This window comes from Doryrhamphus excisus, chromosome 21, assembly GCF_030265055.1.
Source record: "Doryrhamphus excisus isolate RoL2022-K1 chromosome 21, RoL_Dexc_1.0, whole genome shotgun sequence".
NCBI lineage: Eukaryota > Metazoa > Chordata > Actinopteri > Syngnathiformes > Syngnathidae > Doryrhamphus > Doryrhamphus excisus.
Genome location: NC_080486.1, coordinates 5,677,748 through 5,692,568, shown reverse-complemented (window position 1 = coordinate 5,692,568; position 14,821 = coordinate 5,677,748). Strand labels below are relative to the sequence as shown.

At 40.6% G+C, this 14,821-nt stretch overlaps 1 protein-coding gene across 15 annotated transcripts in view; it reads right to left on the bottom strand.

Moving 5' to 3' along the window:
* Window positions 1–14,821, bottom strand: part of LOC131109179 (microtubule-associated protein 4) — a 95,037-nt gene that overhangs the window by 13,627 nt on the left and 66,589 nt on the right. For 13 of the 15 annotated variants that reach the window (XM_058060870.1, XM_058060872.1, XM_058060876.1 and 10 more), the window contains 4 exons: window positions 6,697–7,628; window positions 3,046–3,303; window positions 1,210–1,393; window positions 911–973 (listed from right to left, as the gene is read on the bottom strand). In XM_058060870.1, coding sequence (XP_057916853.1) covers window positions 911–973; window positions 1,210–1,393; window positions 3,046–3,303; window positions 6,697–7,628 — 1,437 coding nt within the window. Of the gene's footprint in view, window positions 1–910; window positions 974–1,209; window positions 1,394–3,045; window positions 3,304–6,696; window positions 7,629–11,680; window positions 14,263–14,821 lie in introns of those variants that run through there. The other 2 variants (XM_058060885.1, XM_058060882.1) reach the window with 2 other exon arrangements.

Sequence of the window (14,821 nt, the reverse complement as noted above, 5' to 3'; positions counted from 1 at the left end):
CATGAGGAGTTTTTCTCTTTCTGAATGACCTTTCCGAAAGCAATGGTATACATGGAAAGGAATATTCCAATCATGTGTCTACATGTGCCGCTATAATCAACCAGAATAGTCAATGGGGCATGCCCAGTAAAGCGTAAACACCAACATCACGTGATACCGACTTCCTCCAGTTTTTCTTTCACTTGTTGGAATAACTCCGTATTGCCAGTTTTTCCTTCGTCCAGTCTTGGAATTTAATTTGAATCAAAAACAAACTTTCCTTAGCAGTCCAGTGCCGATTGCTCGACTCCATTTTTTTAAATCGAAGAACGTCTGGAGCTGCGTGTTACGTCATATCTCAGCATTCGCTGAAAGAACGCACCCGGGAACAGGAAAAGATAAAGTTCAATCTTGCTAATATTTTATAATTAAGCTCGGCACATGTTTTATATAGATATGTATTTTCTTTTTTAATAAAACTGGACTTGTGAATGGCGTATAGAAGGGTTTAGATTCTGTTCCACAGATGGCGCTAATGCACACGAAAGCTGCTTGCCAACCGCCAATAAACAACAGAAGAAGAAAAACACCACGAAGAAGAACGCAGTCTGACAACTTTCTGTTTGAGCGGGTACAAGATACCTCAATCGGATTGGGGAAAGGAATATTCCACCCCTGTGAATCCGATTATATATTCATTCGGATTGGCACTTTTCTTTGGGAATGAGGTGTATACAAAGGTTACATTCTTTCTGTTTGAGTAAATAACCTGAATGGAATTGGACTATTTGGGTCCATGTATACATGGCTAATGCTCTCACAACAAGCCTGTCAGCCCACAGGACACAGCTGGAGGTCGGTATATATAACAATATAGGAATATAACAATATAACAGTCTGACTCCCCGGTGTGGACCTAAAAGACCTGTACCTGTGGAAGTCTTTAGAGTGCTGGGCTTCTTCTCCCCACCCGGTTGGCTGTCCGTCTTAGAGACTGAAATCAGAGATAAAATTCTTTTTAATTATCCATGTAAATGTCTTCTATTCTATCATATTAATAATTCCCATGACAGCTGACGTGTAGGTCTTTGGTGTACATTTTTTACATATCACAGCATGTTGGGTCAAATACGTCAAATCAGCTTCCTAGAAACCCGTCATGTCGTGCAATGTCGCGGCCGTCACATCGCATTAGAGTAACTGATCCGTGTGGAAGCATGTCTGTCTTACCCGGCGGCTTTTTGGAAGCGGCGGCAGTGGCGGCACCGCGAGCTGACATTGTTGTGCGCGTGGATGTCGTGGTTCTGGTGGTTGATGTTGTGGTCGTTCCGTTTTTGATGGCGGCGGAAGAGCCTGCTTGACTTGAGGCGGCAGTGCCGGCCTTTGGCACAGGGGGGCGCCTCTCTGTGGGGGTCTGATACCGCAACACAGACACGGAAAGGCAGGTTACACAGAGTCACGTGTTGAAAGGCGTACATGAGGTTAACGCAGAACAAAAATAGACAGTTATGCAACTTGAACAAGAAATTTGTGTTGACAATGCATTTATAACATGAAGGTTAATGTCAAAGGTCTTTGTGGGGCATGAATGGAATCACAAATGATCAACAATCCCCGGGATGAGATTCCGATTCCGTGCTCCACATCCAGCTGAGTCCTCCTGCTTATTTATCAGCCTCCTGTCACCACAGGGTGTAGTTATGGAGGCCGTCAAAAGAGGGGGGCATAGGGTTGGTAGAATGTGCGGCATAGAACTTGGGTTTGTGTTTACGTTCATGATTAAATATTATTACAGTGCTTAAAAAGTCAAGGAATTAGTTCTCGGACACAAGTTCTTGCAAAAAGCCAAATTATTTGAATTAGAGCCAGTAGTAGTTTTTGTTTTTGTTAACTTATTTAGCACCACTAACTTTATTTTTCTTAGAAATTGTATAATACAGTAAACCTCGGATATATCGGACTCGGATATATCGGAAATTCGCTCACAACGGACAGATAAAAAAGAACCAATTTTTCTGTAATGCATTTCCAATAAAAAAACATTGCATATATCGGATTTCGCCTATTTCGGAATAAATCTCCAGTCCCGTTCCCATGCATTTCCATTAAATTTCCCTCGCATATATCGGATGGCCGCATCGTGGCGCTCCGATTCGCCGAATCGTGACAGGCCGCTATACGGCGTCATTTGCAGCGTTGCCTGCGCGTCCAGGTACATTGGAAACATAGTCAAGGAAGTGCCTTTTTATAACGGATAAAATCGGATTTACGCATATACCGGATATAAATCCGATATATGCGTAAAACGGACATTTTCCGGTATACGCATATAACGGATTTCGCTTATATTGGACAAAACCAGTGGGAACAATTGAATCCGATATATCCGAGGTTTACTGTAGAAAGTAATAATTGCATTATTGTGTAGTACTTTTTATTGTGTAGACTTGACGGCTGCAACAACAGGCTTTTATTGCAGGTACAATAATCCCTAACACGAAGTACTGTCACCCACGACGAGCTAAAACTCAACTCTGAATCCACTGTTGTCTACTCAATCAGCTCAAAGGAACGCGTTTACAGCAACACACATCAACATAGGTCTTATTTATGTCTTAAATTTTCTTATTTTCTCTACTATATTGGGTAATATGAGTGTAAATATGACTGTAGGGGTGTTATTTTACTATGTCTAGAGGACTCTAATCATGTTAAATATGTTGGTTTATGTACAAAAATATTCAGTTTATAAATAAGTACTCCTACTTCACAGGAATTCACTTATCACTGATGGCTCTGGAACAAATTAGCCGTGATAAACGAGGGATGACTGTAGATCCCGGCTGTTCACAGAAGCTTTGTTTAAAGACCTCCCACGAGGAATTGATATATAAATATTTAATATTTCACCCAGCCAAAATGGTCCATATTTAGACGGAAAACTAGTTTTTTGCTTTGTTTGTTTAAATTTAAAAATGATCTTGCTTTTTGAGAGCTTTTTGTAATGTTTAGCTAAGCTCCTTTACTTACATGAGAGCCACATGAACACACATGATGGCGGCTTACCTTGGGTTTGACATCACGTGTAGTGGTAGTAGTGGCCGAGGATGAGAGGCGGCTGGTAATATTGGAGGCTGGCCGTTTCGGGCCAGCGGCGGCCGTGGATGGGGCCTTGGTTGCGGTGTTTTTTTTATCTGAGATGGAGGTGGTTGATGAAGGTGCGGGACGCTTAGTAGTTGTTGCAGCAGAACCGCTACTAGCAGCCGCTGTCACCTGCCGTGTTTTGGCGGCGCCGCTCGGTTTGGTTGCCCCGGCAGCAGCAGGCTGACCCGCATGGCAGAGACATTCAGTTTGGATGGAGGGCAAAAAAAAGAAAGAAAAAAGAAAAGAAAAGCAAAATAAATAATAAAATAAGGATGAACAGCAGAAGCAGCAATCCAACCAGAAATGGGATGTAAATACTACATAATACAGTATATATAGATACTGTACTTTATACAGTGGAACCACTAAAGCCGAGCACCCATGAGATTATGCAACTAAAGCCTCTAATGTTGCGGAAAATTTGGGAGTTTGAATCGTGGTCATGCATGACATCACACAAGAAGACCTCGGTTCAGCCTCTACGAGGACACTTCTTCACACACTGTCTGCTAAAAATGCTAAAAACAATCCAATCCCCATCTTAACTTTATGTTATAGGCGACAAAACAAATTAGTGTAACACAGCCGAACTGTTTATATCATTGGTCATTGATCATTATATCACCTCGGACTGGCTTACTGACAGCAACATAAGCGGTTGTTGACATAAAGTAATGGTAATGGTTTAATTTCATTTGAACATGCATCAGATTACAATTGAATGCATCACATAATCAGTTCACAGTTCCACATGTCCAAAAGGAGTAGGAAGAAGCAAAGCTTATTAAATCCTACCCCTCCATCTGGTACTTTTATAATCAGTAACTGTTACATTTGTTCACTTCCTGCTTTCCTAATATAGTTTGGGTTTCTTTGTTTGTTTTTTTTAATTATTTTTAATTTTGTTTTGTTTGTTTTGTATTATGGGTATACGTATTTGCTTAAAATGTAGATTTTTTTTCTTAAATTTTGTTTTCTCTTAATATTTTCACTTTATTTTTTTTACAGGTTCCATTTCCCAACTGTTTCATTTTCCTGTATATTTTAGATTTTGTAATTATGACTTTATTTCCATAATATTTTGAGATTGTTCTCGTAACATATCATTTGCAGCAACCTAATTTTTCAAAAAAATACAACTTTTTTTTTGTTTTTGTCAGAGTTAAAAATATATTATTTTCCTCTGAATATTACAGGTTTATTTGCTTGAAATGTTTTTTTTAATTATTATTATTTTTTTTAGAATATTTTTTTTTTCCGCTACAAATATTCTGACTTTACTTTTGTAAAATTACAGCGTTTTTTTTTTTTTTTTTTACATTTTCACCTTTCTACCTGTAGTACAGGTCTACATTTCTAATATAATTTAAGTTTTATTTTATTATTTTATTATTTATTATTATTTGATTTTACTTTATTTTATTAATTTTTAAAAATTTTTAATGTATTTTTTTAAATGTTGTTAATTTTTAATTTTGTTATTTCATAATATAATAAATAATTTATTTATTTTTTTTAACTGTATATATTTATTTATTTTTTTTAGTACGAGGTGATATGACCATACAATGACATAATGGGTACCATAGTAACTGTCAATATAGTGTATTTAAAGAGTGATGTATTTAAAGAGTTTAGAGCGAAAGTGAAATCAGCTTCAGCCTGTCGATTTCGGCTCGGGTAGGAGCGCAATGCATTGTGGGTTATCTTGTAATACTCTGTAGTGTAAACGCTTTGCATACTGTCTGATGAATTGGGTATGCAGTATGTAGTGTGGATAGTATGGGCATGGAAGTATGTAGTAGTAAGTATGTGGTTTCGAACACAGCCCATTTTGTGTTCGACCTTAGGGGTTCCACAGTACGGGAATGATAAAAAGCGGGAGCAAAAGCTGTAAGCAGCATGCGTTATGAATAGCGTTCCCTGTGAAGCTGTACGCCCAATCATACCGCGGTTACACCGCAATGCAACCACACTTTGTAGCTACTTTAAGTACGACCCTAATGGAGTAAACAGAACTAAGAACCACGAGTAGTGATTGACCACAGTTAGATCCCAGATCGTTCAGAGTTAATCGGGATCTTGAACTGACAGACATAATCCTTAGTGTTAAGATCCCTGCTGGTAGAGAACATGTACATGGAAACTGGACTTTGACTTCTATAGCTCAAGGAAGGACCAGTAACATTGAGGTTGGGAGATGACCATTCTATACTATGATGATATTTAAAGGTTATCACATGGTTTGTCTGGTATCAGGCCAGGTATCATGCCCCCAAGTGTCAGTATCTCAGTAGCTCATGATACTGGCAATCATGAGCTTATTGTCACGTACCTTCGTTTTTCCATCATGAAACGTGCCAGAGAGTTGAATTTTGATTTGAGAGAATCAGGCTCGTATTGATCCCCATTTTCTTTTCTGATTGCTAAAATAAACATAGACACGTATTTGTCTAACTCAGACGGGGGAATACTTTCTACCAGTCTTCGTTCGTTCTTGCAGTTGATGAGCCATTCAGAAAAAAGCTTGAGGTCACCCTTGGTTTTCCGACTTGTATTTGCATTTTTAGTTTTTTCGACCATTTCAAGAGTGTCCTCCTCATTAATGGTGATAAAACGTTCCATTTCTAATATTCTGTTTGCTATTTTCCCTATTTGTCTTTCACCAGGATTGTCAACCGCTGACATGTTGACAGAGCACAGACGGCAGCAAAACAAACGCTGTGTGTTCACGCTTGTGCGCTGTTCTCTGATTGGTTGTTTCACGGGCACGATACCAGAGCAGTGCGCTCTGAGTGGACAGCTACAGGGGCTGATACTGGACATGGTTAAACTCTATATTTTATCAGTATCACTGCCCTGGGCTTTGACACAGTATCATTTCGGCCTTTTCCCGTATCATTCATGGGCGGTTTCTAGGGTACAGGGACAATTAATACTGTAGTATGTGATAATAAGATCATCACATGGTTTGTCTGGTATCAGGCCCAGTATCATGCCTGATACCTGGCCTGGTACCAGACAAACCATGTGATAACCTATAAATATCAACAGTGTTCTTTCTTTTACTGCTAATCTCGTAACATTTGAATATATATTTAATGGTAAAATGGCGTGGCGGAGTCTTAATATGGTACCTAATTGACTTTTACACCTAGGTACTTCTGACTCAGGATCCTCAGATTCGATACTCACAGATTGGTATCGGTCGGATACTGGCCAAATTTACCTGATGTGATATCAGGAAAAATAAAAACGCAGTTGTCATCTCTGGTGTTTGAAGTTTGAACCCGGTGTTATTTGAGATGTCGAAGGAAAATACCGGCCCATTAAGCATCTCTTAACGACACACACCACTACGGCGGTAAGTGGTGTGCCGCTCACGACTCTTTCTTCGGCAGGAGCCAATCACAAAGCTTGTCAACCCGTTGGTGACCACAGGAAGTCATTACTCATACAGTCTGACAGACAGTGTCATCTTACAAAGAATGCTAAATTCATCACACAGGAACTTAACACTGAAAAAATAGCTAAGAAATATACAAGGGAAATATTTCAACGGACATGGCTTACCTTGGTCTTTTTATCTGCCCCGGCCAAGTCTTTGCCTGGTGGTCCGCTGCTCCCGTTGGTGACGGGTTTTGCTTTTTTGGCCTTCTCTCCTCCGTCTGCCTTCAAAGTCTTTTCCTTTTTCTCATCCTTTTTCTCCACAGTCTTTTTTTGACCCTCTGTTTTGTCTTGCTTCTCCACTTTGGGGCTTATCTGCTTCGCCTCCTCCGCCGGCTTCTCAGTCAGCTTCTGCGGTTCATCCTCGACCCGGGCTTTCTCGGCTTTGCCCGCATCAGCCGAAGGTTTAGTGGCTTCCTCACCAGCCGTCTGTTCCGCCTTGTCAGGAGTGGCGTCAAGCTTGACAGTTGTCGGCGGCTTGTGTTCAACGTGTTGCTCTTTGCTACCCGTCGTTTTTTCAGCCTTCTCGGAGATTGTGTTGTCTGCATTTGCATTTTCATCTTTGTCCGCCATCACCTTTACTGATTTATCCCCACGGTCAAACGTCTTTGCTGATTTGTCTGCTGTTTCCTCGGCTTTGTTACTTTTATTTTCCGTTTTTGGCTGGAATACATCTACTTTCTCTGGATCTTTTGTCTTTTCTTCAACTTTCTCCGGTAGCTTCTCTTTCATGGTTTCTGACTCCTTTTCTTCTTTAACTTGAATCGTCTCTTTCTCGTTTGGAATCTTTTCCGATTCTTTTACCTCTGTAACTTTTACTGCAACTTTCTCTTCTTCGGCTTTTCCTTCCTTCAACTTTTCTGCATCTTTCTCCTTCTCGTGAACCTTTTCAGGTTCATTCCACAGTTCGCTTTCTTTGTGTTTGTCTACATCTTTCTCCACCTTAGCTTCCGCCTCACTGATTGCAAATTCAACCTTCACGCTCTTCTGCTCAGGTTTATCCAGAGGGTCCACCCCTGCAGGCTTCTCCTCCTTCTTGTCCAACTTGGCCTTGTTGTCTAAATTCACGGGAAAAAAGAAAATATTTTTGGTTTTATTATATCCATCACTGTGTGATGTCACTGTGTCCTCTGGTTAGGACTAAAAGCAGTACTGAGCCTCACCAGAGAGGGCAGCAATGCACCTAGTCAAAAAATCATTGATGCCGAATGTGTTATTTGTCTTTAACATGATCCCTGCTGAGCTATTATCAAATGCACTACTGCCACCTTGTGGCCGTTCTTATATATTATAAAAGTGCTCTGAAGTATTAATGTGTTAGTGGAATATTGCATCATCACCTCTTTTTGTGTCTTGCGCAAAAAAACCCCAATGTAAAAGATGTATATATACGATGTTAGGATCGAGTGTTTAGTTTTATAAAATTATAAATAACATTTTTTGTAGACACATGATGCATTTTACTCCATTTTCCCAGTTTTTTTGGTTTAATTTTATTATTCTAATGTGCCACGTCACATTGACGACTATTTAGCTTGTTCCATCATCAGCTTCCATCATAGCAAGCGAATGATGGTAATTAAAGAGAGAAGGGAGGTGTTATGCACTTACAATACTTATGATAATAATTTAATAATAATAATTACATTTTGGGGGCTGCACGGCGGTCGTGTGGTTACCGCGCAGACCTCACAGCTAGGAGACCTGGGTTCAATTTCACCCTCGGCCATCTCTGTGTAGAGTTTGCATGTTCTCCCCGTTTTTTGAGTGAACATACCGGGAATGAACCACTCTAAATTTTGAGTGAACATACCGGGTATGACCACTCTAAATTTCGAGTGAACATACCGGGTATGAACCACTCTAAATTTCGAGTGAACATAATTAGAGTGAACATCTAAATTATGTTTATGAAAAACATGCTAGGTTATTTAGCGACTCCAAATTGTCCATAGGTATGAATGTGAGTGTGAAAGGTTGTTTGTCTATATGTGCCCTGTGATTGGCTGGTGACCAGTCCAGGGTGTACCCCGCCTCTCGCCTGAAGACAGCTGGGATAGGCTCCAGCACCCCCCGCGACCCTCGTGAGGATAAGCGGTAGAAAATGAAAGAATGAATAATTACATTTTGTGCAGAATGTTATTAATTGCAATTTTTTGTAACAACCCACCAGTATTTTATTGAAAATCTAGTATTTGGAATTGTAACAACTAACAATATTCAAAAACCTTAGTGGCTGAAGCCACCGTAACATATTCAACGATGCAGCACGGCATAAACAAATCTGTTATGTTGACTCACTGAATGAAACATCTGCATCATCAGACCTCAGGTCATGACGGCCTCGAGTCGGGGTGAGCAAATGTAGTCCACACACACGCTTTGGCCCATTTTTACTCCCAAACTATTCTGGGAGTAAACAAAATGAGCAATGCTTCACAAAACTCATGTAGTATGTCCTTATTTTAGAGAACGGGTTCAAAGCGTAATGTGGCACATTTATCATGCTACAATAATCATCTATTAATTGGATGGTTTAGGGCCTGCACGGTGGCCTACTGGTTAGCATGTTGGCCACGCAGTCAGGAATTATAATCGCATCTCTGTGTGGGGTTTGCATGTTCTCTTTGCCCATAGGTATGAATGTGAGTGTGAAAGGTAGTTTGTCTATATGTGCCCAGTGATTGGCTTGCGTGTATACTGCCTCCCGGCCAAGTCGGCTGGGATAGGCTCCAGCGTAACATCCATCCATCCAGGCTTATCTGAGGTGGGTTGGGTTGTGGGGGCCAACCCAACTCAATAACCCAGTTGCACATGGCCATGTAAACACCAATAATCCGAATATGCTCATATTCCGATTTTTAAAAACTCTAATATTACCCCTGGGTTACTTTTCTAAGTTGAATATTGGGTCATGTATACGCCCATCGGTATATCCCCATTGAAAGGGACATTGATTTGTGTTCTGTGCATTTTCCATTTGAAAGGAATCTTGGGTCTTTGACAGGAAGTATTGATTTTTTTTTCATCATGAGGCATGACATTTGTATATTTGTATACTATTTGTAAAATAGAAAAAAGCAATATCAAAAACCCCAAATATTACCCCTGGGTTACTCCTTTTCTAAGTTGAATATTGGGTCATGTATACGCCTATCGGTATATCCCCATCGAAAAGGATATCGATTTGTGTTCTGCGCATGTTCCATTCCAATCTTGGGTCTTTGACAGGAAGTATTGAATTTTAAAACATGGCGGCTAGCTGTTGTTGTTTTTGTATACAGGAAGAAGAAGCTTAAATTACGTGTATTGTGTCATGACTTTGTCTGTGCGTCGTCGTTTTGATCGGGATTTTCCGGAATATAGACCTTAACCGGAATATTGATTGCATGTAAACATAGTGACTGTCGTGGGTCTTCCCGAGTCCTTTTATTGGTTGAATGTGCCCTGAACACATCCCCAGGAAGGTGTCCATGAGGTATCTTGACTAGATACCCAAACCACTTCATCTGGTTTCTCCATTTTCTATGTGACTGAGCCTGGACCACCCCTTTTATTGCCTCACCCACCAACTGTCTTCAGTGGACTGAATGAGGCTAGGATGTTCTGATGGAAGATCCTACAGAACATGGCCGCATTTATCTGCCCCTCAAAACAATGACAATCGGCCAACAAAGCAGAATATTTCCACATCCATGTTTGACATTTCTCTTCCTCCAAACTCTTTACCTTTCTGAGAATGGATCATGATTTATTCACAGTTCCTATGATTGAAAGCATCAATCTTTGGAGGTTCAAGAGCAAATATTTGATGAGAGGATGTAAGTCAAATATGAATCCCAGTCTGCATTAACAACTTCATCATCTTTCTATGTGCCATGTTTAATTTTCTCCCGAGTTAGTCATTCCTTCGACTATTCATGTCAACCTGGATACCTGTCATTTTCAAGAGCGTATAGGAAGCTTGTGATTAGAATGGGAGGGAGGAAGTCCCCTCATGAGAATAACGGACTCTATGTACATGACAAAATATTTTTTTTGCCATTGTGCTCTCCTGTCTGGATACAATACAAAATCCTTGTTTATACAATTATTATGACAAAAACAAACATATTTTAAATTTTTATAAATAAATAAATAACAATAAAAATTGTATTATTTTTATTTTTTTATTATTTTATTTTATTGTATTTATTTTATTATTATTATTATTATTTATTAAGTTTACTTTTTGTATTTTCAAGATATTTGTATTTATTTTTTAATTAACAAAACTTTTCTATGATTAATTATGTATTTTTATATATTTATTAATAAAAACAAGGCTGCACAGTGGTTGAGTGGTGAGCACGCAGACCTCACAGCTAGGATATGCGAGTTCAATCCCACCCTCGGACCATCTCTGTGTGGAGTTTGCATGTTCTCCCCGTGCATGCGTGGGTTTTCTCCGGGTACTCCGGTTTCCTCCCACATTCCAAAAACATGCTAGGTTAATTGGCGGCTCCAAATTGTCCATAGGTATGAATGTGAGTGTGAATGGTTGTTTGTCTATATGTGCCCTGTGATTAGCTGGCTGGCGACCAGTCCAGGGTGTACCCTGCCTCTCGCCTGAAGACAGCTGGGATAGGCTCCAACACCCCCGCGACCCTCGTGAGGATAAGCGAATGAATGAATAAATAATAAAAACAAAAAAGTATATGTACAAACCAGACATAGTTAACTAGTTCACTCATTATTTTGGGAAATGATTGCAATTACTATCATCCACCAGCAGGGGGAGCTAGTAAGCTCATATGCAGCTACTGTATGTTGATGAGACAGTGTAGTATGTTTTTACTGACTCTTCAGTACTCAGTAGCCAGTCTTACATGCACTCTTTTCCATGTTAGCAAATATGAAGAGACGAATAAAATGGTCTTCATGAGGCGTGACATTTGGATATTTGTATACTATTTGTAAAATAGAAAAAAAAATGTCAAACATAGTACTTACAATGAACCTAATGACCTGACCTACACTGACTAACCTTAATTATCACGCAAGCGACTTTGGACAAAACCGATGCCTTAAATGTATTAAATTCACGTAAATGACGTAAACATGCACGTACCATCAACTGAGATGAAGGGGTTTGTTGAGTTCAGGCCGAGCTTGTTAAAGGAATTTAAATCATCACCATCGTCGGGTCCTACAGCTGATTTGTTGCCCACGTTCAAGTCCACATTTGCACCAAAATTCAGTATCGTATCCACTTTAATATCATCCGTATCGTTTTTTGTCGCCAGTTGGACGTTACCGAAACCATCGCCTTTAGCGTCTGGGGCAAATGAGTGAGAAGAAGTAAAACTTTTAGGGCTGGGTGGTACTGGAAGTACTATGTCGCCTTGAATGGGGGCCAATGGGGACATTGATGTAACATTGCAGTCCTTTTGCGGAAAGAACGGGGAGAGACCAAGACAAGGTTCCGGGGGTGTTTGTCTCAGGTCGATATGCGTGGTGCCGGCTGCGGAGAGCGTCGGTGCTGGAGTCGGGTGCTGATCTTCTGCAACTGTTAACGAGCGTTGCATGTAATGCTGGGACCGGCGTGACCCGGTCACTGGTGATACGAGCTGGTCAAGTCCTAACCCTTCTCCACCGGGGTATTTATCAGGAAGCTCTAGACTGGTGGGGACTGACAGGTGGGAACAGTCCGACATCGCCCGTCGCATCACTTTCCTCTGTTGTTCGGCTCTTCCGATAAAACAAGGCTCTAGTTCTAACTCGCACTCTTCAGTTTCTTCATCGTCGCTTTCCCCGGAGGAGCCCACAGGTAGATGCTGCTTCCCAAGAGTCGCCCCGGGTTCAGCCGAATCCTGATTGCTTTTCCTTAAGTAGTCATCATGGATAACTCCGATGGTGCAGAAACTAGGAGGCACCTGAGGCATTGCAACCTTTGGACTGATTTCTGCAACACTGGAGTTGGTCCATGATTCAGGTGACGAGTATCCACCACGGGTAGATGCCTCAACTGAATGTGAGGGCACCGCGTTAGTGGGCATCGATACGTCCATGCGGACGGCTGGGGATTGAGGAGCCGGTGACAGAGGGACCCTACCGGTGACGCCATATTGCAACGCCGGGGTCGAGGGTAGGCTTCCAGGTGAAGCCGGGGACGGGAACGGGGAAAAAGACCGTGGGCTCTCCGGGCTCTCTCCTGCACTTCCGAGTGAAGCGTTCCCTAGGGAGGTGCTTCCGGCCATGGTGACGACCCCGCCTGGTATCTTCATTTCAACGTCCATATTGACCCACAGTTTGTCTTCGGCACTGAGGCCAGTCGGTGCCAAGGGTGCGTTCGGTACTCCCGTGCCACTTGCGGTGCCCATTTCCATGTTCATATCCGAGCGGTGCTGCCAATCCCAACTCTGAGCCGGTCCTGATGGCGACAGGGAAGCCACCTTACACAGCTCGCTGTACTCCGAGAAAGGAGATCCAGGCTTCTGATCCGAGAGAGATGACATTCCGCCTCCCGTCTTCAGCTAGGAGCTTCAATGTTAAACTTCCGTATTCCTTTCTTCCTGTTTTTATCCGTCTTGTGCCGTTATTCGCCCTCAGGTGTGCTCCTGATGTGCCGCGGGTCTCAAACACAAACTGATGCCGGACGGAATGAGCGCTTCTCTCCCTTGCTCTCTCTCTCTCTCTCTCTCTCTCTCTCTCTCACTGCTTCACACACTGATTGTTGTGCTTGTCATGTGACCCAGTTGTGGCTGCCAACTGGTTACTTCCAACCCCCAAATCCCGCCCATCACGGTGGGGTGAGTAAGCCCCCTCCCTTTTTTTTTATTTTTCACTTTCCCTTCACGTCTGTTTGTGGAGAACAGCAAACCCCCACCCCTGAACACACACACACACACACACATACATAAGCGCAGATGTACCCTTCAATTGTCCTGTAAGAGCACATAGCAAGGACACTAGAAGGCCCTTTGAAGGGCAACTTTAAGACCATCGTATCTCAGCGTTCTGACAATCAAAGTCAAAAGAGCAGTGAAAGGTGTTTGCATGCGTCCATCTGTCTTCCCTACCGAATAGCGTCGCTTTTCGTGCAAAGGAATCGTGCATCTCCCTCCACTTCTGTTCTCTGTGTGCTCATCATTGCCAGCTCATTGCAAGATGCTAAGACGAGAACGGGCGACAGATGAGAAAGTGAGTCGTGGGGGATGGAGAGCAAGCCTCTGGTAAAAAGAGACCTTGCTATCTGTCACCATGAATCTGGTCACGTTGTGGAGGATCACACTCCATTAGCTCTGATATACTACTAGCATGCTCATGCAGTCCTAATTAGCTAAACAAATAAGAGAGTATTCAAAACACACAAGTTGTACTTGTCTAGACAATCACTCTGCTAAGTAATCATCAATTCAAAGACGCCGTTTATACCTGGTACTTGTTTTGTGGGCCGAGCCCGTGAAGAAAAAACTGTAACAAAAAACAACTCAAAACCCACCTGTTTAAATCCGTTTTTAATGTCTAACTTTTTATACCTGACTGCTACGCTTTTAACCTTGTTTTAGCTCTGAATTAATGTTTGGATATTGTATTTTAATGTATCTTTTACTCTGTTTTTACTCAACTCTATTTTTATTTCTTTTTCTCTACTGTAAAGAGTCTTTGAGTACTCTGAAAAGCGCTATACAAATAAAAGTATTGCTGTCAGCCAATACGACGGATGTTGACTTGAATAATAATAATATTATATTTTATATATTTTATAATAATATAAACTATTTTTGATGATATTTTTGGTTATGTTGACAAGACGCAGCCAATACGACGAATGTTGACTTTAATAATAATGATAATAATAATATTATTATTATTATTATATTATTATTAAAGTAATAATAAAAAATACAAAATAAAAGTAAAGTAAAAAAATAACATTATTATAATATTATTATGAATATTATAAATATTATTATTGTTATTATTATTATTATTAAAGTCAACATCTGTCGTATTGGCTGCGTCATGTCAACATAACCAAAAATATCATCAAAAATAGTCATTGCTTGCACATTTACGACAGATGTTGACTTGAATAATAATAATATTATATTTTATATATTTTTTATATATTTATTTTTTATATATTTTATAATAATATTCTAAACTATTTTTGGTGATATTTTTGGTTATGTTGACAAGACGCAGCCAATACGATGAATGTTGACTTTAATAATAATGATAATAATAATAACATTATTATTATTAT